This window comes from Sebastes umbrosus, chromosome 8 (assembly GCF_015220745.1).
Source record: "Sebastes umbrosus isolate fSebUmb1 chromosome 8, fSebUmb1.pri, whole genome shotgun sequence".
Taxonomy (NCBI): Eukaryota; Metazoa; Chordata; class Actinopteri; order Perciformes; family Sebastidae; genus Sebastes; species Sebastes umbrosus.
Window position 1 is genome coordinate 11,632,861 of NC_051276.1, and position 22,815 is coordinate 11,655,675.

Consider the following 22,815-nt stretch of genomic DNA (forward strand, 5'->3'; position numbering starts at 1 on the left):
ACAGCACAAAGCGCCTGGGTCTGTCCTTCATAGTGGTAGCCATCATGCTCCACAACCAAGGCTGACCCTCATATGAGAACTATGAGGACTTTAAGAACTTTCAACACGCACTATCTGCAACCATCTTGGACTCTAACCACTGGCTTTACACTTACTTTACACTATACATCCTATATACCACTTTATAGACAACACATATGTACATATTACATTTATTTATTGTACATACTACATTTATTTATTGACGGACTGCAAACACTATGTTCATCCATTCACTCTGTATCTTTTATATCTCTATTATTGTTTTTTTTAATTTTTGTATACCTTTACCTCTCCTGTGTTTCACTCTGTTTGCTGATGTTTGCTGATGTTGCTGCTTTGACACCTGAATTTCCCTCAGGGGATTAATAAAGGTTCATCTTATCTTATCTTATGTTCATGTTCCTAAAATAGCTAAAGAATAACAGAACAACAATAACAATTGTGTTATTATGGTTCTGAATGTATGCTTTCTGCAGTATTTGTTACTCCTGCTTTTATTCATTCCTTTGTACCACTTTACAGTTACACTTTTGCCTTGTATTTTGATGTATAAATTGTCTAAGGCTAAAAGACTACAATAAAGACTAAAGACTACATTTCCCATCAGTCAAGGGAACGCGTCAAATCCAATCACGCGGGAGCAGTAACTAGGGACGACAGTTAACGTTACACTTTCCGGTAACAGGGAGGAGCTGGTGCTTATTATCGTGGATATAAAACACAAGCTCTTCACACTGGTACGTGTATATACTGTATTTAGCTCGTTTTTAGCACAACTAACCAATATGAGAATATAGATTGGTTGTTTTGTCACGTTCACATGCAGCAGTTGTTGTTGCGACGGTTAGCCGTGAAGAGTCTGCTCTTCCTCCTTAAAGTTAGGCCGTTACGGATGGGCGGGTTAGCCAGCAGAGCTAGCGTTAGTAGAAATATACATATTTCACCCGCATCTCGGATATTCAGATCTAATCGTAGTGCTAGAGCAGGTGAATATATCTCATATTAGCCTGTTTGTGTGAGGCTGTAGCAGCCAGAGGAGCTCAACGGTTAGTAACGGTTGTCAGGATGGACCGTTAGCGACGGTTGATGCTAGTTAGCTTGTGGTCAGCAGTTAGCAGTTTAACCCTTGGTCGACCGTTTGGCTCAACAAGTCTCAATTAGTCTACAATAAATAGCTTGATAGAACCATATCGATGACTTGATTTGTAATACCAGTGCTATCAGTGGTTCACAGTGTGATAAAGATGGTGTAGGGTGTGGAAACATGTTGTTAAATGTATTGTGAAGCGCTCTGTGTGTTAACCTCACCGAGTTCATTATGAATTATCCAAGGCCTATGGAAGGCAGGCTAGGTCACGCGTCATCAACGCGTCACATCATCAGGGGGTATAGCGCATGCGCAGTAGAATCTGGTCTGCCCTCGTCGAAATTGAGCCAATCAAAACGCACGACCGCAGCTTCAGTCACACTGCGCATGCGTCATACCCCATACAACAAGACCAGTGACCTAACCTCCTTCTATAGGCCTTGGTAACATGACAGTTAACTGTTTAACGTGCGGGGCCAGTTACTGTTTCTTTCTATAATCACTGGACTTGTTGCCACCAGAATAGCTCCAGTTTCATATAGATAGTACCAATATGTACTTTAAACATGTTTTGTGATTCGTCTAAGATGTTTCATGAGTCTTGAATGAGTGATGAAAAACATCCAATGTAATAGATAGAGAGATAGAGAGATAGATAAATAGATAAATAGATAGATAGAGAGACAGATAGATAGATAGATAGATAGATAGATAGAGAGACAGATAGATAGAGAGATTGATAGAGAGACAGATAGATAGATAGATAGATAGATAGATAGAGAGACAGATAGATAGAGAGATTGATAGAGAGACAGATAGATAGATAGATAGGTAGAGAGACAGATAGATAGATAGATAGATAGGTAGAGAGAGAGAGATGGATAGATAGAGAGATAGATAGAGAGATAGATGGATAGAGTGATAGATAGATAGATAGATAGATAGATAGATAGATACTATAGATAGATTGATTGATAGATAGATAGATAGTAACTTTATTGATCCAGAGGGAAATTCAAGTTTCCAGCATCACAGTTCCATAGTGCAAAACATGTTAGTAAAAAGGCAGTAAAAAAGTTAGTAGTGCAAAGTACAAAAAAATATACCAGATATATAAAAATACAAGGAGATGAAGAAAACTGTTAAAACTGAATATAGTGCAGGGTAACAGCTGTGATACACGACTACTAAAAAAGTGAATGTAGTGCAGGAAAGACTGTTAAAAATGAGTATAGTGCATTATTATCTGTCCTGCAGACCGTCCTTTGTAACATCACAGAAAGGACAAAGACCAGAAACAAGGATACGTACATTTAAACATTACAATTAGAGAAGACGATATTCAGGGCCCTTCAACGTACATTTGATCTGGGATTAGGCTCCATATTTAGTTTTAGGATTGACTGGTGTACAAAACAGTGCTTCAGTCTAACCTTATTAAATCGTGGAACCCTGTATCTCCGATTTGATGGTAACAATTCATATTCACTGTTCAAAGCATGGTTGGGGGTCAGAGACGATGGTGTTAGCCAGCCTTAATATGTTATTATGGTATAGGCTGATTCATAGAGTTTGTCAAGGGGTTGACCTACAATCTTTGAGCAGATTTTAATTTGGTGGAGCAGTTTTGACTTTACAAACTCTTGGACAAACTCTTGTACCATGTAGTATAACAATACTGTACAACACTCATAATAACAGAAGTAAAAACCAGAAGAAGAATTTGTCTACTCACCCCAAAAGACCTGAGACGGCGGAGATAGTACCAATCTGTACTTTAAACATGTTTTGTGATTCGTCTAAGATGTTTCTTGAGTCTTGACTGAGTGATGAAAAACATCCAATGTAATACACTGAGTCCAGTTGCCTTTGACTCAGCAGTACTGGAGATTATATGACCTGGATGACTGAAAAAACACTACTGTACTACTATTTCACCCATAATGTTTACCTCAACTGAGCAATTTTAATAATAGTTTTAATTAAAACAGGAAATGCTGGTGAATATCATTGTGGATATATCATCCATATATACCCTGAGATTAAATCAGTTTGTCAACTGTCGAATACTAATATTACTAATAATGCTATTCCTTTAGTATCTCTGTGTGTATTTTAATGATTTTTTTGGAACATTTTTGCCTCTATTAGACAAGAGACAGTAAAGAGTTGGACAGGAAACAAGGGATGAGAGAGAGGAATATGAAACTTTGTTGTCATGTGCCACCAAGAAGCCCCCAAATATTGTGTATATTGTGTTCTTTTTCTTGCATTAGTTAGAGAAAGTAGCATAACTTTTCAAGTATGTAAATTGCCGATTAGTCAGAAAGGTTGTATATCTGGACTACCCACAATTTTAGAAAGCCCAATGTAACTTTGTCATCTTGCATTTTTTGTGCAACCAGCGGTCCAAAATCCAAATATATTGAATTTATAATGGTACAAAAGAGAGAAAAGATGCCACGCCTTACACTTGAGAAGCTTGAACCAGCAAATATTTGATATCTTTCCTTAATAAATTACTAAATCTGTGTGTAGGATTTAGGGGGATTTATTGACAGAAATGGAATATAATATTCAGAAGTATGCTTTCATTAGTGTACCTGAAACAAAGAATTGTTGTGTTTTTGTTAGCTTAGAATGAGCCCTTCATATCTACATATAGGGTCCTCTTCATGGAGTCCGCCATGTTGCTCCTTCATGTTTCTACAGTAGCACAGAACGGATGAACCAAACACTGGCTCTAGAGAGAGCCTCTCACACTTTTATGTTACCTGAGTAACAGGTAACATAAAAGCACGAAAACTGCCACAGTAGTTCTCCAACACGCTTGGGAAGGGAGGGGTATTCAGCTGGTCGCAATCTGCAACCTCACCGCTAGATGCCACTAAATCCTACACACTGGGCCTTTAAATACTGAGTCGATTATCAAAATTGTTGGTGATACATTTTCTGTTGATTAATCTGGTTGTTTCGTCTGTAAACAATTTCTCACTGTATTTGAAAGTAGATTGTATCCATAACTACCACTCGCCCAATCCTAATATCATTATTGGTTGAGGGTCCTTTGGTTATTGTTATTGTTGCTCTGGTTATTCACTGCTTTCTCTCCTGGTACCCTTTCTCAGGTTGGATTAAGCCCCCTCGTTGCTGACCAGGATGATTGACGTTCGGGCATGGGCAGAGTATGTGGTCGAGTGGGCTGCCAAAGACCCCTACGGTTTCCTCACCACAGTCATACTGGCTCTCACGCCTCTCTTCATTGCCAGTGCACTGCTGTCCTGGAAACTGGCCAAGATGATCGAGGCACGTGACCGGGAACAGAAGAAGAAGCAGAAACGTCAGGAAAACATAGCCAAGGCCAAGAGGACCAAGAAAGACTGAGCCTGCGGGTAAAATGAGGGCATAAATAAAAGGAGGAGCAACCACCACGCTCGCAGCCCTCCTTTATTCCAAATAATGACACGGTGCCCTTCGTTGTCCCAGCCCTACTGTCAGCACAGGGCCGCTGCGCCTCATATCCGGGGTAGGAGACTGGCCCCGCAGGCCTAACAGTGCTGAGACGGACAGTACCGCCCGAAGGAGGCTCGTCCCAGTGGGACTTTGGTCAGCAAGAGCACAGTGGTCATCTGTATGATGTTGTTATACAGATATCCGCTGATAGTTTTGTGCAGCTGTTGCAACACCTTGCATTCCATTGTTAGCGTTCATGTTCTGCTGAATTTACGATGTAATGAGCATATTGGAAGTTTTTCCAAAATATCCCAAATACTACTTTCTAATCAATAAAGTTTCCATGATTGATATGAAAATCTAATTTCCTCTTTATGGATTTAATATTAGACTAGGAGAAAACAAACACAAGTGCTTTTAATTTAGTGCAGATAGAAAGTATTCATCCCCACGTTTTATTGTAATGTAACACTGAACCAGAGTGCGTGTAATTAGGCTTTTATGTACCGATCAACGGGAAATACTTAAATGTCAAACAGAAAACAAGTTAATCACAAATGTGGAGCAGCCAGTTGTCTTTAGAAGTTGCATGGACTTACCAGTGAGAAGTTAATTTAGGTGAAATACTCCTGCATGGTCCCGCTCCTGGTTATTCAGTTAAAAAAATACAGTATGAAGACAAAGGTATATCCAAGCAAGTCAGAAGACTTTCCAAGGCACTGAATATCCCTCGCAGTACAGGAAGGTCAAACAAAAACATATGGAACAGCTGTAAAAGACCAACTTGCTGCCAGAGGTGCCCTTATTAAATATAGACTTGAACGGAGTGAACAGGATTGTTTTGGCCAAAACGGACAATAATTTTGTGTTTTATATACTGCATGTTCTTAATTTAGATCTATTTAAAAAGATGTGTTCAGTTGTAGTCTTTTATTTATTAGTATTAAAAACAAATTACATTCACTGTGCCTCAGTGTAAATAATAAGTCCAGTGGGATGGATACTTTTTATAGGTACTGTCATTCTTTTATAGAAGCAGTTAAAACAGATGATTCTACTGTAAATGCAGACAGTTGGCCAGGCACATATCTCTTCATATTCCTCTCTGGGTTCAGGGAGTCCTCAGTGGGTTCAGGCAGAGCATTTAGACAATCCCATTGAGTAGGAGGGAGGACCACGTTTTCAACTGCAGGATCACAGTTCATGCTGCTTTTGTTTTTTTAAGCCCTGCTGAACTTTCCTCAGCAACTCCGTGGCCAACATGCACTCTGACCTCAAGTGAAAGAACGTCTTACTGGGGATCAATATACTGTAACATTATTCATTCTTCTGACTTGTGATTTACAAGCTGCAGACACCACCTCCATGACAAACAGAAACACAGTATTTAAATGCAAGCACAGTTTCATGGCACCATCTTAAGGCCTTTGCTGAGTTCAGTTTAGAGTTAACTGATCTTATCTACATGTTCCCACACAATTATACATGTGCTTTTCCAGGAACTCCCTCAACAAGTAATGCTTTTCATCTTTACAAGGTCAAATGTGGCTCTCGGAGGGATATTTAAAATTACTACATAATTTCTCTGGTCATAGCGGAATACTTGAGGTCTGTTCTTCTGATCAGCTTGGATTTTATACATTAAATATTTATAATTAAAATAAAAAAATAATATAATATTTTACTGGTAAGGAGTCAATATCAATGTAACTAAAATAGTCACTTTCTTTTTACAATATCCCTTAAACATGATACAGTAGTTGGTATACTCAATGACTACTGGAAGTACAACCATGTCCGTTTTTTCTTTACTTTATTAGCAGACCTTTCAGCTACATTAAATCACTGTGGTCACTTATAGTCAGCTTTAAGATGAGTGATGCTTATTGTCTTGTTTATATACAATATACACAGAGGGACTACAAAAATAGAAACTCATAATGTAATCCAATCCAATAAAAGAGCCTTGAAATAAATACTTCCTCCATGAAACGGAGAGAAGTTTATTAAACTCTTGGTAATTTCTGAGCTCCTAGTTTGTGGTGTTGTTGACTTAAGATTGCATTATACTGAAAGGTGCTTCCAACATTACATTTCAAAGTCTCAACTAAAAGTGAACATCAGTTTCACATAGGTAGCATGTATAGTTGCAGGGCTTTTCTATTGGATTGTATTACGTTGTACAGCGACCTCAGTGTGTGTGTGGATGTCTCAGTCTATTTCTTGGGCATCCAGGAGCCGGGCTGGAACGTGTTTGCGGTGCTGCTGGGGTCTTCGCTGATCTCCTCCTTGCCAAAGCTGGTGGAGGCTGCATGGCCTTTAGCCGCAATCTTTGCAGGAGTCGCCACCAGACCGTCCTCGTACTCCTTGGCCTGTAGGGCCAGATCTTTCTCATCCACTTCCTTGGCCTTCAGTTTGATCTGCTCCCTGTAAGACTCATTCTTCAGCAGCTCCTTTAAAACACACACATACACGCATAGTCAGGGTTTCTGCAGTGTTCACCAAATTAAATTTGTTTTATTACATCATAGAAGGCAATTTAATTAATTTTTCATGGCCACACCGGTCAAAGAATGATGGAAAACCAGCAGGGATGATGTGGTCTAGAATTATTGATTAAGTATATGAATTTATTGACATTCATAGCACATTTTTGTCAGTACTTCCCAGCTATATATAATAATAATTCCTTGTAATATAATCAATTAACGTGACCTGGACCCAGATAAGCGGCAGAAGATTGATGGATGGATTAACCGATTCAAAATGTATTCATTTAAGTTTCTGCTGAAATCAACACTTCCCCATTATGAATCAATGAGCTTCCTGCCTACTGTGGCCAGCAGTGTTTGTTACAGGTTTGATGGCGCTGGCTCAACCTCCTCCTCCTGCAGCACATGCACTGTCACAACAAACCCACTTGTAGTTTATAGATGTATAAAGTTTCCCAACAACCCAAAACCAAATAGTTCTAACTTGTTGTCTATGGCAGGCAAGAAAATATATTCAAGACTCTTGTAAACTTTGCAATACTTTCTAAGGCTTCTTTTAGAGGGATCTGAATTCTTGTAGATACCCTGATATTACATGTTGTAGTCTGTGACACCATATAGAAATGCTGGGCTTAAAGGAACAGTCATATCTATATAGAGGAGCGGGTCCTCTTTAGATTCCGCCATGTTGCTCCGCCATGTTTCTACAGTAGCCCAGAACGGCCAAACCAAACACTGGCTCTCGAGAACCTGAAGGCCACCGTAGTTCTCTTGACGCACTTGGTAATATGAGCCACAGAGTACAAACCGTGGTACCGCCAGCTGCCGTCTGACTTCTGTTGCTCCTAAAGGAGTGTTATTATTGTAAGGATGGCCTCTGAGCGAGGCAAACGGCGTTACCATGGTTTAACGGCGGCGTAACCGCAGTCTTGGAAAGGGAAGAGGGAACGGAGGGGTACTCAGTTGGTTGCAATCTGCAACCACACCTCTAGACCTCTAAATCCTACACATTGTGCCTTTAAGGGGTGGGTGATATGGAAAAAATCCTCCATCGTGGTATGTGTAATTTTTTAATTTTCATAATATCCATATATTTAAAGGTATATTAAATAAAGCAGCCATGCACATTAATTTACAACATTGCCCACTGTGGCTACTAAGATAATTTAAAGGGACAACTACCGTGGTTTATTACATGGCTTTGTTGAATACTCAATTCTGATTGGCAAATTACTGCATTCTACGGCCTGTTATTTCTTTATACCAGACCGTTACTATTGACGCAGTTCTGATGTCGGACTCTGGAGGAGCATTTTTGTGTCAAATTATTGATTTCTTAAATAAGTAGCTGTGTAATAAGTGGGATAATGTACAGTTAGCGGATCATTGTTGTGAAATGCATGACCCAGTCCACTGTCTGGGTTTATTTTGTAACAATGACCGGTTCGCTGTACATTATCCCTTCCTTAAACGGTATGATGTAAATCTCTGATACATAAGGTCATATCGCCCATCCCTACCAGACATGATTTACCAAGGTCTGTGGTGTTGGAAATGTTGACGTGGCAGTTCCCTGAAGATTTGAGAGAATTGATTGTGACAACAAGATTACTTATTGGAACCTCCAAATAATAATAATTTCCCCTACTAACTCAAATACCACTGTTTGTGTTTGAGAAAGGCACACAAAGTCAACTGCTCACTAGTCGTAGAAGTAGAAGAGACATGAAGTTGCACTGGGCAGCTTCCAGGAACAAATGTGTCGAGTATTTACTAGAAAAAAAGAACAAACGTGCTCAGTTAACCTACATAGGTCCAATAAACCCGGGTTAAAAAGGTAGTGCTGGGAACGGATCGGTAAACTGACATGACAGGAGGCATTCGCAATATAAACAACCATTCCAGCTCATGGAAACAATTATAACCTGAACATACTGTAGTCCACCAGTGGAATAGTTACCCACTTGAGCCACAGCTAGTGTCCAGTGATGTTAGCCTCTCCCTAGCATGAGAAGCCAAAAAGGAAGGGGAGGACTGGGCATAATGCTGTTGTGTGCTGGCAGAACTGAAGGACTGGAAAAGAGAGGGGAGAGCCGTGGCCAAAAAGCCCCGCTTTGGGGAGGGAGACAAACATACTGAGCTGCTTTTCCAGCCTGTTAATGACAGGATTTAATCCAATCAATTTATGTCGGCTTGGACCGGGAAGAGAGGGAGCGTGACAAGGGGTAGGGTAATGTGCTGGGAGTGAAGCCTTGGCCACATCAACACTGTCCAGCTGTCGATGGCAGCTATTGGGCAGACGCAAGGCAGAAAATTGGAAGAGAATGTTCTGGCAATAGAGGCAGGGGATGGCATTGGCCACTGGCAGGGAGAGAGGACGGAGAGATAGAAAGAGTGCCTGGGTACTGGCCTTCCAAGGGATTTCCTATAGACCCACATTTCGCCGGCCAAATAATTTCCAGCATTCTCACATTTAAAGAGCAATAAACCCAGTGAGAGGTACACGAGGGGAAAAACTGCACTCCTTCACCATTCCCATCTTGGAGACTGCCAGAAATAAAAACACAAAAAAGCCGAGTTGCAGGCTTTTTGCTGGGAAAAAAAGAAAGTAAACTAGGACATGGTGTCAGTGAGCCCCTTGTTCAGAGGCTGTCTTTGCTCTCCGCCTCGCCATCAATGCACTTCAGCTGCTGTTTATTTTAACACCTGTCCCCCAAAGTTCCTGGATTCAGTTCGAAACTGTAAGATAAAACAAATCAAAGGCTTTCCTTGCTTCTTTCCCTCCCTTGTAACCAGCCCCCCAGAGTCCAACCATCAGCACAGCGGGGAGACTAGTAGGGGGGGGGGGGGAGACGTACCTCGATGGAGGGGGGCTCCTTCCGTCTGCCTCGGATCCAAGCTGGAGGAGGAGAGAGGAGAAAAAAAAAAGAAGAAGAGTGAGAACACCCACACAAACATACGCTGCACAAACAAAACCTGCAGTCATATTTAAAGGCTGCAGCTATAGCATCACTGAGTTTCAGGGCACTACAGTAGCTCTGAGTAACCAAGCTAGCTGGGAAAATGCATCCGGGGTTTGTTTTTGTTTCATTTCGCTTAGCGAACCGCAGGGAAACTGGTAAAAGTTATACACACGATAAACTCAAAAACACTAATGCTGCTTTAGTGTAGGCAGAGCAGGGCCACTGAGCGCTGCGTCTCAGAAGAGACAGTGTGAATCTGCTCTGATCTTTGAATTTGAAAGTACACACTCTGTCATTCTCCATCAGTAGCTCTGTCCTTCTTCCTCCTCCTGAGTAGAACTGTGTCTGTCTGTCATCTTTTTTTTTTTTTTTTTAAGGAGCTCTATTTTGGCTGAGCTGGCTGCACAGCAGAGCAGGTTAAAGGGAGCCAGAGAGAGAGACAGAGAGAGAGAGAGATTTTCTAACTCTTCCTCCAGCTAGCGCAGGGATTCTGGGCCTCTTTTATCCCTTTCTTATTTGCATTCTGATGAAAATGCATGAGGGATGGGGCGAAGCAGGATGAGGGGTTTAAGGTGGATAAAGCCAGTCTGAGACAGAGGGAACAGTTTGTATCCAGTTGTAAGAAATTCGAAACACTATTTTATGATACGGTTGTATAACACCAGCAGAAGGCGTCTTTGATAAACTCATGAATACGCTTTTACCAACCCCCATCTCGCTGTATGAAAAAAAAAAAAAGAAAATCAATGGATTAGCCTAGGCCCCAATAGATGCAGGCATGAATTTGTTATTCCATTTTATTTGTGCAGCACTTTTACTGGGTAGCTCTCTTGTTAACATTGTTGTATATCCATGTTAGTTAAAGCACGTAACAGCGATGCTGCAGTCCAGACTTACCGTCCCACTCCATCGGTATGCTGCCTTCTGTATATTCATATTCTGTAGGATTGGCTGCCTCTACCATCCGCCTGGCACGGACGCTTCTGCCTGGGAAACAAAACAAAAAAAAGTAGAGGAAAAAGAGAGTGAGATAGAGATACTCGACAATGATGCATACAAGGAATACAAACAAACAAAGAGGCGCAGACACAATGCTCTCCTGCTCGCACAGATACACAGTCAGACACACAAATACACAGAGGGATGACAGCGCTGTGACAGGCCATGGATGATTACCTCGTGGCCCTCGGGCCCTTCTCCTCAGATCTCGCTGAGTGGCTCCAAATCTGGGCTAAGCCTTTATGCAAATCAGTCTCTCCCTTTAACCCGACCAACCACAGCCCCCCTCACTCGCAACCTCCTCCAATCACGGCGCTCCGGCTAACAATGCCCTCCAAAATCAACATCAAGCCGAGCAGGAGACAAAAGAGGTCAGATATCACAGGGAACAGGAGAGGCACGGGCTGCGTGGAATATTAAGTGCTCCTTTCCCTATCTGTATACAGCACGACGCTCGCTAGCAGCAAGGCCACCGCCAATTATTTTGGTCGAATCTGCTGATTAGACAAGTTTGGCTGGCACACAATGACATGGAGACGGAGGTAGATGTGGGGAGGGGGGGGGACAATGGAGAGTAGATAGAGACAGAAGAAGAGGGAGAATTAAAAAGGAGCCAGTTGTGTCTTTGTGTGGAGCTTCATACAGTGTTCACTAATAACAAGTGTTTCCATAGTTTCTCTTCGCAGGTAGCCGGATGTTCGTCCATTGCTCCCATCCCCCTGAGAAATGATGAGGCAAGGAAGGAGAAGGAGAGGGAGACTGAGAGAGAGAGAGAGTGATGATGCATGGCAAACATGGCTGGGAGAAGAGAAATGGATGGGCAAGGAAAACAACACGCTCCAAAACACAGACAATCTGTCAGGATTCCATCACCGTTTCGCCGCAGCTGACTGGACATGGACAAATGGAGGCAACCACCTCCATGCACACGGCAGACTGATGGCCTTAATGTTTACTTCAGCCATAACAGATAGCTATGGCGCAGGGATGGATGAGTGATGGCACTCAAAAAAAAAGTGGCTAAGTGTTGTGTACGGGGGAAGAGGCTCTGTGCTTGTGCCTTCTTAATAAAAGTTTTCTTCCAATGAAAGAAAAATGTTTCATGCATGTGCTGTAATTATGAGGATGATTCCTTTCCATACTTTATATCCAGCCTATATAGTAATCAGGTCAGCTAATTAGGCTATTTGGTTCTGCTTTGGTTCCCACTAGATTGTCACTATAGGGCTTCATGGCAGCTCTGCAAGCTTCCTGATATCCAGGTCTGACAAAAACACTGCATTCTCTCAGCTCATCTGCAAAGCTGGCCCGGCAACGTGTAAAACCCTATGATCCTCACATTTGTTTACATGTATGCCTTAAAATGTCTTCTGAGAAAACAGTTTCCTAGAAAACCATCCCCATGATAGCGGAACAAAAACAGCAGCCAGCAAACAAAAAGGCTGCATGTTCTCGAGGCACAAATACATTTAACAGGTATGCTAATTATAAACAGATCCTATCCATATTTGCATTGGCGTGGGTGGCGGCAGACTGAAATGGTACAATTACGATACAGTCCCCACAAGCAATGTGCTTAACTGCAGCTAATGCCTAACTAATAAGCATAAAGAGAGGCACCCACTTTTTCTCCGTCTCTATCTCTCTCCGCTAGGTTGCATCTCCCCCTCTCCTCTCTGTCACACTCCAACATGGCTCTCCTCTTGTCTTGTTGCTTTTTGCAGCATGACTAAACCCCTTCCACCACGGCTTTTATCCTTGGATTTGAATAACAAATACAGTATGTACATATATTTATGAAACACGGCTGATCCTCCCACCACATACACATTGGGAGGAGGCTTGTCAGACTGATTGGGGTGAATCTCGCTCTCTTGGTAATCTCTGAGCCGGGACAGAAAAAAACACAGAGACCAAGTGCTATATACTGTACCACAAATACACTAGAAAAGTTCACCACTTCTTCCAAATCGTATTACCTCACATGAGCTGATGATGTAAACAAATGTGAAAGATTAGAAATATAACAGAAACAACCTCACACAACGTGCACAGTTTATTACAGAATGCAATTACTGCGTATAGGCCAACTCTTCACGTAACGTAGCATAACAGAATTGGCCTGGCACGTTGCTTGCATAGTGATTTCTCAGCTCAGGGGGCTGCCTGCAACTAACGATTACTGTCATTACTAATTAATCCATACATTCTTTTTAAACTTAAGTCTTTTTTGTATTTTTTCTAATCAAAAAACAGAGCCCTAAGTGATGTGTTAGAATTGCTTTCTTTGTTTGACCAACAGTAAAAAACATAGTGTTTCTTTTTACAATGTTATAAAATGGAGAAAAGCAATAAACCCTTCATATTTAAAAGCTGTCGTGCTAGTAAATGTTACAGCTGTTCAAATCACAAAATGACACAGAATACAAACACAAAAAACAGCATGAACAGAAAACAAAAATATCTATTATATTATTTTTCAAAATTAACTGAGTCTGAGCCATCATCTTAAAATCATAGTCACGTTTATATAGCTTGAAATTAGTGCTAGGCCATGTGACGATATATATATGTCATAAAAATGTCTACCGTATACATATTTCTATATTGTTTCTATCGCGATATACTGTAAGCTAGACCTATATTTATTTATTTTCTATAATTTCACTTAAATCTGTTATGTTCATTTTGCACTCAAGTTCTTAAAAATACTCAGTACTTTTCATTTTTCAAGTATTTAATTCACACAGGAGTATACAAAAATAGGCATTACCACTACTATTTATTTATTGAATTACCAGAAAACATGTTATAATGTGATATATATTGTTACCGCGATATGAAATGACCTATATCGTGATAAACTCTCCACATTAAAGCTGCAGTGGGTAGAAATGGAGCAAATAGGATTAAAAAAAAGTTATTTTTATAAAAGGGTCACTATATCCTGATAGTAGTGCATTAGACAGGTAATCTGAAAGCAATCATGTGCCTCTGTGTCTTCCGATGCTCCTAATGGCATCTGCAAGATTTCACAGACAAGAGAAAAACAACCAGTCAGAGCTGATCTGGAGACTGACGTCCAGCTGCCGTCTATGAGAGCCGGCTGTCAATAACTCGCGAACTCCAATCAAACGGTCAAACTAGGCAGCGCTGATCAAATATGGAACGCTCTCTCTGAAATGACCTGTGATTGGCCAAAGTGTCCCGTCACGATTTTTTAAAGCCTGAAAACAGAGCCATGAGGAGGTGCAGAAGTCTAGTTTTCTCTCAGACCACTTGAATTACAATATGCTGAAAGGTTATTATGGAATTTTTACCCAATGATGCCAAAAATTTACCACCTACTGCCACTTTAAGAAGATTTAACCAGTAGATGTTTTGTATTTTTACTTGACAAATATCAGTTGATTATGAAAACAGTCACTACCCAATTTTCTCATGATCGACTTATATAGTCCTTAATGTTAGCTTCATATGGTTTGTACTTTAGGATCCCACAGACAGTCAGTTATCTTTGTGCTTCACAGTTCAGACCTCAGAGAAACAGAGAGACAGAGAGAGAGAGAGAGAGAGAGAGAGAGAGAGAGAGAGAGGTATGAAAGGTGTTAGGAGCTCTCGATCTCAGCGGGCCCCCTTGTGACAGGTCTGCCTTCTCATCACTCACTAGGGGAAACCTACTTACCAGTCAAACACAAACACACATACACAAACACACACACATACACACACACACACACACACACACACACACACACACACACACACACACACACACACACACACACACACACACACACACACACACACACACACTGGCTAGAGAGCAGGCAGATTAACCTGAGGGACAGGAGCGAGGACGCTGCCTCTTACCGTGAAGGACAAACGCAGCACTGCGTTGGAGAGGGGGAGGGGCCAGCGGCAGGAGGAATGAAATCCCACTGCATAAATATTCATGAGCCATCTCACCTGTCTGAGCGCGACTCATCTGTGAGCCTAGCTGTGGAACCGGGGGGGTGGGGGGCGTGGGGGGACAGGAGGGAGGTAGGATGGGTGAGGGGTTGCCTTGGCAGCCAGATCGGGAGCCAATCAAACAGCAGGTACGCCCCATCCTTCCCGTTCGTTAGAATAAGACGTGATGCGCTCCGAGGGTTGCTCTTTGAACCCTGAACACACCCCGCTAAACTCCATCACCTGCTTCAACACACACACACACGTACACACACAACCCCCAACTTCACACATCAGCTCCCAGGTGAGTGCTGCTGGGGGCGACCTGAGAGGTTTTTCACCTCCACAATGTCATTCTGGTGCTGTCTGTCTCTCTCTCGCTGTGTCTTCCTCCTGCACTCCTGTCTTTGATTACAGAAGCAGATGTCAGGGGAACACACTTCGATTGGCAACATCCGGGTACGAAGAGCCCTAAAACACTCACAAAAACAGGTCCAACTGGTGGTACCTACTGTACGTCTCAAGCTCCTCATCATCAACACCGCCGTCTATCCTGTAAAACACCGCGTTCCCTCATCTCTGAACAGATTGCAATGCAGACAAAAGCTCCCACTTGCAACTCCGGCTCTTCCTCTCAATAGACAGCAGCTTCCTCGGTCTTCATGGCTGTGGCCTGACGCTGTGGTAGGAACACAAAAGCAGTGTTGAAGCAGCCTGCTTTGAGCCTAGTTTATCCCTCTCCAGCTGAGCTGTGTGCTGGATGGGGATGGGGGACCAATACCTGCATGGTAATGGACAGCTTTATGAAGATGGAGTGATCCGATAAGCATCAGCGATACAAGGGCAACCAGGTACCAATACCGACACGCTCTCTCTCTCTCTCTCTCTCTCTGCCTCCAATCTCTTTCCCTGGAAAAAAAATGGAGGGGATGTGTGAGGCCTGTAACCATGGTTACCCATTAGCCCTGAACCTAGTGACGCGGGATGAGGTTTAGAGGGAAAAGGCCAGCCGTTGTTTTACACCAGTTCTGGTGAGAGGAGGAGCTTACAGACGTAAAGTAGGCCTGCTGCTGCTGCTGCTGCTTGGTTTTTTATTCAGCCCTCATTCTGTTTGTCCCTGTTGCTGTCGATCCCGCTGAGGTTTGAGCGACTCGCTGCAGAACAGAGGAGAATAATTCATATAAAAAAGTAATAACATGCTGAAAAGAATACTCTGATTTCCCCCGTGTGTTACTTTTAACTAAACGCAGGCGCACTTGAGGGTGGAAGGGATACTTCACCCCACTCCCACTTAAGACCACCCATCTCCATCCTCTTGAAGTCTCTCTCCTGCCCGATGGGTTATAGAAAAAGGACCGTGGCGAGCCAGGAAGTCAGCGTCCTTTGTGAGGCCGTGGAGCGGTGTGGACCCCCCCTCCCTCCCCCTTCTTCCTCCCCAGCTCCTCTGAGGCCCGTACGTGTGATGTCCATACACCAAGCTGTCCACCCCTTTCTATTCACCTCCATCACTCTCATCCAACCCCCTTCCATTGCACCTTCAGTCCCCCCACTCTCTTCCTCCATTAACCTACCTCCACCTTCCTTCTCTCCCCCTCTATCTGTCTGCCTGTTCCACCCACTCATTTCACCCTCTTTCTGTCAGAAACCCTCCTTTCACTTTCACTCTTCTCCATTCTTCCCCCACTCTATAATTTCACCCCATATGTCAGCATCCCCCTTGTTCTTTGTCACTCACTTTCTATACCCCACCTTCTTTTTTTTCCACCCTCTGTGAATCTCCCTCGGCCTTATCTTTCCTCCCTCACTCCTCCTAGCCTTATTTCTCTCTGCCTGTCTGCTTTATTAAAATATTCTGAATTGAATAAGCAGCAGCAGGCTCCAGGAGATGTCTGCTTTGTGTCGGTCTGTCTGTCAGTCTTTCTGGCTGACTTTCTGACAGACAAGAGAGTCCCGAGGTGTCAAAACATCTCGCTGGCCATCTGACCAGAGAGAGACACGAATGCACTGGACGGTGAATCACATGATCCACGCCAAATGGTGAAAATTAATCTGATTAATTTGTTGTGTTCCTTCTGTTGGCATCATCAACTGATCAGGATTGCTCACCACATTGCAGAGATACAGGTCTACTGTAGATATGCAGGGTTTAATAGACCTGCAAGATGCTTAGATATTGGAGCTAGGCCCATCTGTAATGCTCTAGCATAAGAAATAAATGTGCCTGTTTCTCATTTTCAGCATCTATCTTTTCAAATGCCTTTTTAATGAAGTAGTTAAGCCACTCCATGATGCTCCACCACATACACGTACAAACACACATTTGGCAAACAGTATAAAGCAAGATGAGCTAAACCCACTTGGTTCCCCTATAATGATTAAACAACCTTCATTTAAACCCCATGCATCGCAAAGCTGCTGATCAATTAACGTGATTTAGTGCAGCGGCTCTGGACACAGTGAGCACTGACTCGGTGTCCTACTGTAGGATAGACCTTCCTTCATCGCACCCTGGGGATGACTTGTGGCAGGATAAACAGCCATTTGGACCCTCGTCTCTCTCCGCTGTGACTCTTTCCATGGAAATATGCGGCTTGAATCAACGCTCTGATGACACACAGCCATCTGTTGTTGTGTTAAGTGTGTTTGGGCATGAAGTGGAGAGAAAACACACAATCGCAGATTTTTTTTTCTTTCTTTTTTTAAATACAAAGCAGATAGAAATACACGCGCAAACACATGTACACAATCGCAGATGCACACACTAATACAACAACACACACCTCCTCCCTCCCTCAGTCCCCAGAGTCGCCCATCCTGAAATAGCAGAACTGAGGCCTTTTCAGTTTTTCACTTCATAGAACAGAGCTGGGGAATCAAATAAATAATAGACAAAGAGAGAGGGATAGTGATAGGACGACAAGTCAATGCATCTTTTCTCTGCAACAGCGTGGCGCACCTCTGAAGAACCTCTGAATCCCTTCCATTCTCCACGCAGTGGAGAAAGGACCAATAGATTAAAACTGCATGGCACACACCGCTAAAATGAATAGCGCTAAAAATACATCCTTTTCACCGAGACATGAAAGGAAACTGCCTTTCCCCTGTCCAGTATTGAGCAGCCATTGATTCCAAGACAAAGGCTACACCTCCTCAAAGAGGTAAGAAAAATAGCAATCATACAGGCAATTATTTTCAAATGTGCCTGCAGCGGCCGATAATGTCAGTGCGCCTTCTCTTCCTAAATAAAGGGAGGGAAGGCAGGCGTCAAGGCTGCAGGCCCGCTGCTGAAGACGAATGAGCCCATCCGCAGAATGCTTTGCTTTCATCTGGGCAGCATGACATGGCGCCCCATGCAGCGTGAGGCAGAGCCGGGCCTGGGGGACAGACGCACACAGAAAGAGAGGAGAATATAGATTCTCTATTCAGCTCTATGGAGCTGACACCAAGGCAAAGACCTTCTAAAGACCAGTGGCCAGATTGCCAGTGGCTTTCTCTTGTAGCCCTGCCATAGACAACAATCACTGGAGCTCCACAGCCTATAGTGCAGTTCTCTCTATGGGGCAGAAGCACACAGTAGGCCTCTTTAGCTGGACCTTTTCTGAAGCCAGAGACAGACATTCTCTCTCTCTAGGCGTGTACTTCAGACTCAGGCCTTTTAATTTTGATGTGCAGCAGCATCTGAGGAGAGGGGGGGATAGAAAGCTCTCTGCTGGGTCTCCCACACTGCTGAAATACTCTAATGTTGCGAATAGAAATCTTCACTGGACCGGCTTCAAAAAGGAGGAAAAATTGAGAGGCAGCAATGACGGGGAGGGGCCAGGGAAGAGGCAAATAAAGAGGTCAGTGCAAGGAGAAATCTTGTTGAGATCAGGTCGGACAGAGTCACATAAAACAAGCTTCCTTTTATTTTTCTGTCTTAGCAGCCATTAACGTCCTCTACACGGAATTGCTTACGCCCCAGTTTTCTAAAGTTATCAGATTGAGAGAGGTAGAAAATGGGAGCAGCAAAGCATGGATAAAGGTAGAGAGGGACTGAATGAACACTAGGGATGGACAAATGAATAGAAGAAGTAGGCAGAGTTGAGAGAGGAAGAGGAGAGAGACTCCTCACCTACTTCAACCACTAGTCATGTGCTGCTGCAGTGGAAAGCCCTGCGGTCCATGCCTTAAGGCCCTGAGCCCACGCTTGGCCTATCAGTTTAAGATCAAAAAGAGCCCGCTTTAGCAAGACATATGGACTGAATAATGCATCTGCTTTATTTCCACAAGGCTGGACGGGGTGAGTGGCAGAAAAAAAAGAGGAAAATGTGTGTGCCATATATTTCTATTTGTTTATTATGAACGTATATGGGAGTGTGTATGTGTATCATGCCTGTCTGGCGTTTATGAGTGTGTTTGTTCGGAAACCAGTTTTCCTACAGGCCAACTAACCTCTCCACAGTGTCAGTCACTGTGATTGGGCAGTGAATACGGTAGCCCGTAGCGTGCTAGAAAATGGGCTTCTGTGATGTCTCATTTGAATAGTCTGACAGCCACGGGTGGAGGAGCAGCCTTGTAATGAATTATAAATACGAGGTGGGCGCAAGTTTCCCCGCAAACTGCTGAGAAAAGGTGAAGCACAAAGTCAAGTTCAGTCAGAAAGAAAGCAGGCTTGCAACCTGCCAGAGGTCGGTCCCTCTACGGAAAAACAAAAAAAACACAAAACAGCTTGGTTTCACCCTCTGAGAAAAGCACCACTGAATGTATGCACTGCATTATATCTACTCAGCCACTGGCTGTCAAAGAAAGGCTTTATCTAAGTTGTATTGTGGCACCAAGAGAGGGAGACAAACACAAGCATGTGTAGGTGGGATATTATTATTCCCAGATTACTGCTGTGTAGTGTAGTTCCCATATTAGACAAATACAATGTCTGGGATGGAAGTGAACTCATGCTCAGGCATAATAATTCTTGTAGATATCACAAGGCATATCCCTTTGTTACTAATAGGGCTGTCCCGAATATCATTTTTTGGGCCTCGAAGCTTCGGTGAGAAATATTCAAAGGTATTCGAAGCTTTGCAGCGCAGCAGGCTGTCATGTTCTTCTGTCTGTCTGTCTCCATTTCCCTGTTTCAGTGCCGCTGCCGCACTACTTTACACAACCGCACCTCTACACACAACAAACAGCGATATATCCGTCCGAGAATAACTAATAATAATTAATGTTGAATATGAATAATGAATAATGATGTGGGAATATTCCTTATTTCATGGGCTATTTAGAGATTTATACTTTATTATTACATACTTATATATAAAAAAAAAAAGCAAACAAAAAACCAAAGCATTCAAATACTGATTTGGAGGTCGATTTTCATGGCAATGGTCAAAGCTTCGAAGCATTCAGGTCAACCCTAGTTACTAATAAGCCAAAGGTCCACGGCTGGTCAACCAGCAATATCATGTCTGGAGCAGGCAAAGGTTGTGCTCTTTGACCTGTGACCCCTGACCTGTGGCCTATTAGTCTGGATAGGACCCCGGCTGATAATGATTTTTAGGTGGTAAAGGGAGGGGAAAGTGGGATTAGCCTGGATTCTGCTAATAAATTAAAGATGGAATTTATGCACACATTTGTGCATCACTATGTTTCCTCCCAAACAAGTTCATGTACAGGTGTGGATATGACACAGTCACTGAAAGTGTTTTTGTTATTTGGTAAAAGCAGTTATGTCAGCATCTCTTTCTTGTAAGCATCTTTCAAAAATCAAATGTGTTGTGTTTTTTACATTACTGCCTTTGCTGAGGCGAGTCATTATAATGCCCTACACCTCTCAATCTTCCTAGACACACTTGAGAAAGACAGGACAACTGGGAGAAGGGCCCGCACTAAGCCCGGGTGTTGAGTCCGCAAGGCCAAACGAGCGTGTCCTTGGCCTTCACACAGTCAGAGATGGTGTGAAGGACACCGTTGGCATCCCACCGTGGATTAGCCTGATGACACAGTTCTACCGCTTGGCTTGAGCATGATATATACTGTAGCACTGCCATGTCTCAGTAGGGATATATGACCTCCTTCTAAATCTTCATCGCAGACAAGAAGTAATCATTTCGCTTGCAACAGTGGAGGCCCCTTTTTCTCCTCTGAAGGCCAGTGACAGTGGAGCTGCCATACTTTTGCCCCCCCAAAGTGAGTGAAATCTGAACAGCAGTGAGCTGTATTAAATACAGACTAAAAAAGTCTTATTAAAATACTAAAAAAAAGAATGATCTTATTGAGGCGGTTGCTCCATCTAGTGGCAAGCTTTTTATACTACAAAGGTGAAAGGGTGAAAGGTAAAGTCATATCTACAGCAACACATTCTAGGAAGAGGGCTATGGCACATGCATCAGCCATTTTTTATGGAGTGGTCTGCTGGGGCAGCAGCATCTCAGCTGCGGAGAGGAAGAGACTAGACAGAGTCATCAGGAAGGCCAGCTCTGTCCTGGGATGCCCCCTCGACACATTGGAGGTGGTGGGAGAGAGGAGGATGACGGCTAAGCTGTTATTCATGATGGAGAATGACTCCCACCCCATGCAGGACACCATCTCAGCACTGGAGAGCTCCTTCAGCGACAGGCTGCTCCACCCAAAGTGTGTGAAGGAGCATTATCCCAGGTCCTTCCTTCCTGCAGCTGTCAGACTCCACAACCAGCACTGCTCCCAGTAGGCCACAACCAGCACTGCTCCTAGAAGACCACAACCAGCACTGCCCCTAGTAGACCACAACCAGCACTGCTCCCAGTAGACCACAACCAGTACTGCTCCCAGTAGACCACAACCAGCACTGCTCCCAGTAGACCACAACCAGCACTGCTCCCAGTAGACCACAACCAGCACTGCTCCTAGTAGACCACAACCAGCACTGCTCCCAGTAGACCACAACCAGCACTGCTCCCAGTAGACCACAACCAGCACTGCTACTAGTAGACCACAACCAGCACTGCTCCCAGTAGACAACAACCAGCAATGCCCCTAGTAGACCACAACCAGTACTGCTCCCAGTAGAGACCACAACCAGTACTGCTCCCAGTAGACCACAACCAGCACTGCTACTAGTAGACCACAACCAGCACTGCTACTAGTAGACCACAACCAGCACTGCTCCCAGTAGACAACAACCAGCAATGCCCCTAGTAGACCACAACCAGCACTGCTCCCAGTAGACAACAACCAGCAATGCCCCTAGTAGACCACAACCAGTACTGCTCCCAGTAGACCACAACCAGCACTGCTCCCAGTAGACCACAACCAGCACTGCTACTAGTAGACCACAACCAGCACTGCTACTAGTAGACCACAACCAGCACTGCTCCCAGTAGACAACAACCAGCAATGCCCCTAGTAGACCACAACCAGCACTGCTCCCAGTAGACCACAACCAGTACTGCTCCCAGTAGACCACTTACACACCAAAAAACTGACAATAACCTGATATTTTCAGGTGGAATTTCATTTCATTCTCACTGTGCAATATCATTTTCCACTTGTGCAATTGTGTTAATAGTCTGTTTATTGTCAATACTGTATATACTGCTCCTATTTTTATACTTCCTTCTATTTAAATGGTTCATATTTTGTTACACTTTGTTTAGATCTTTTTTTACTGTGTTAGCTGATGCATCTTGTTTTCTGCACTATCCCCTTTGCTGCTGTACACTGCAAATGTCCCCTACTGCGGGACTAATAAAGGAATATCTTATCTTATCTTTTCTTATAATGCAAAATACACAGCTGGAATATCCATATTTTTAACCAGAGTACAGTATCAATAACAAGCTATATAATAAAACACACTGGGTAAGAAAAG

General features: G+C 43.2%; 2 protein-coding genes across 6 annotated transcripts in view; one reads left to right on the plus strand and one right to left on the minus strand.

Moving 5' to 3' along the window:
- The first annotated feature begins 637 nt into the window (after nt 1-637).
- Nucleotides 638-4,936, plus strand: smim15 (small integral membrane protein 15). Its single transcript, XM_037777396.1, has 2 exons — nt 638-779; nt 4,258-4,936. The coding sequence occupies exon 2, from the start codon at nt 4,289-4,291 to the stop codon at nt 4,511-4,513; it is 225 nt and encodes a 74-aa protein (XP_037633324.1). The 5' UTR covers nt 638-779; nt 4,258-4,288; the 3' UTR covers nt 4,514-4,936.
- Nucleotides 4,937-6,378: 1,442 nt separating this feature from the next.
- Nucleotides 6,379-22,815, minus strand: part of ndufaf2 (NADH:ubiquinone oxidoreductase complex assembly factor 2) — a 32,852-nt gene continuing 16,415 nt past the window's right edge. Inside the window, exons 2-7 of one of the 5 annotated variants that reach the window (XM_037777392.1) lie at nt 15,769-15,877; nt 15,472-15,666; nt 15,006-15,392; nt 10,935-11,024; nt 9,933-9,973; nt 6,379-7,035 (exon numbers count right to left, since the gene is read on the minus strand). In XM_037777392.1, the coding sequence (XP_037633320.1) occupies nt 6,799-7,035; nt 9,933-9,973; nt 10,935-11,024; nt 15,006-15,147 (510 nt within the window). In that variant the 5' untranslated portion in view covers nt 15,148-15,392; nt 15,472-15,666; nt 15,769-15,877 and the 3' untranslated portion in view covers nt 6,379-6,798. Of the gene's footprint in view, nt 7,036-9,932; nt 9,974-10,934; nt 11,025-15,005; nt 15,393-15,471; nt 15,667-15,768; nt 15,897-22,815 lie in introns of those variants that run through there. The other 4 variants (XM_037777393.1, XM_037777390.1, XM_037777395.1 and 1 more) reach the window with 4 other exon arrangements.

Coding starts and splice junctions, on each gene's coding strand:
- smim15 (XM_037777396.1), top strand. CDS start 4,289: ATGATTGACGTTCGGGCATGGGCAGAGTATGTGGTCGAGTGGGCTGCC.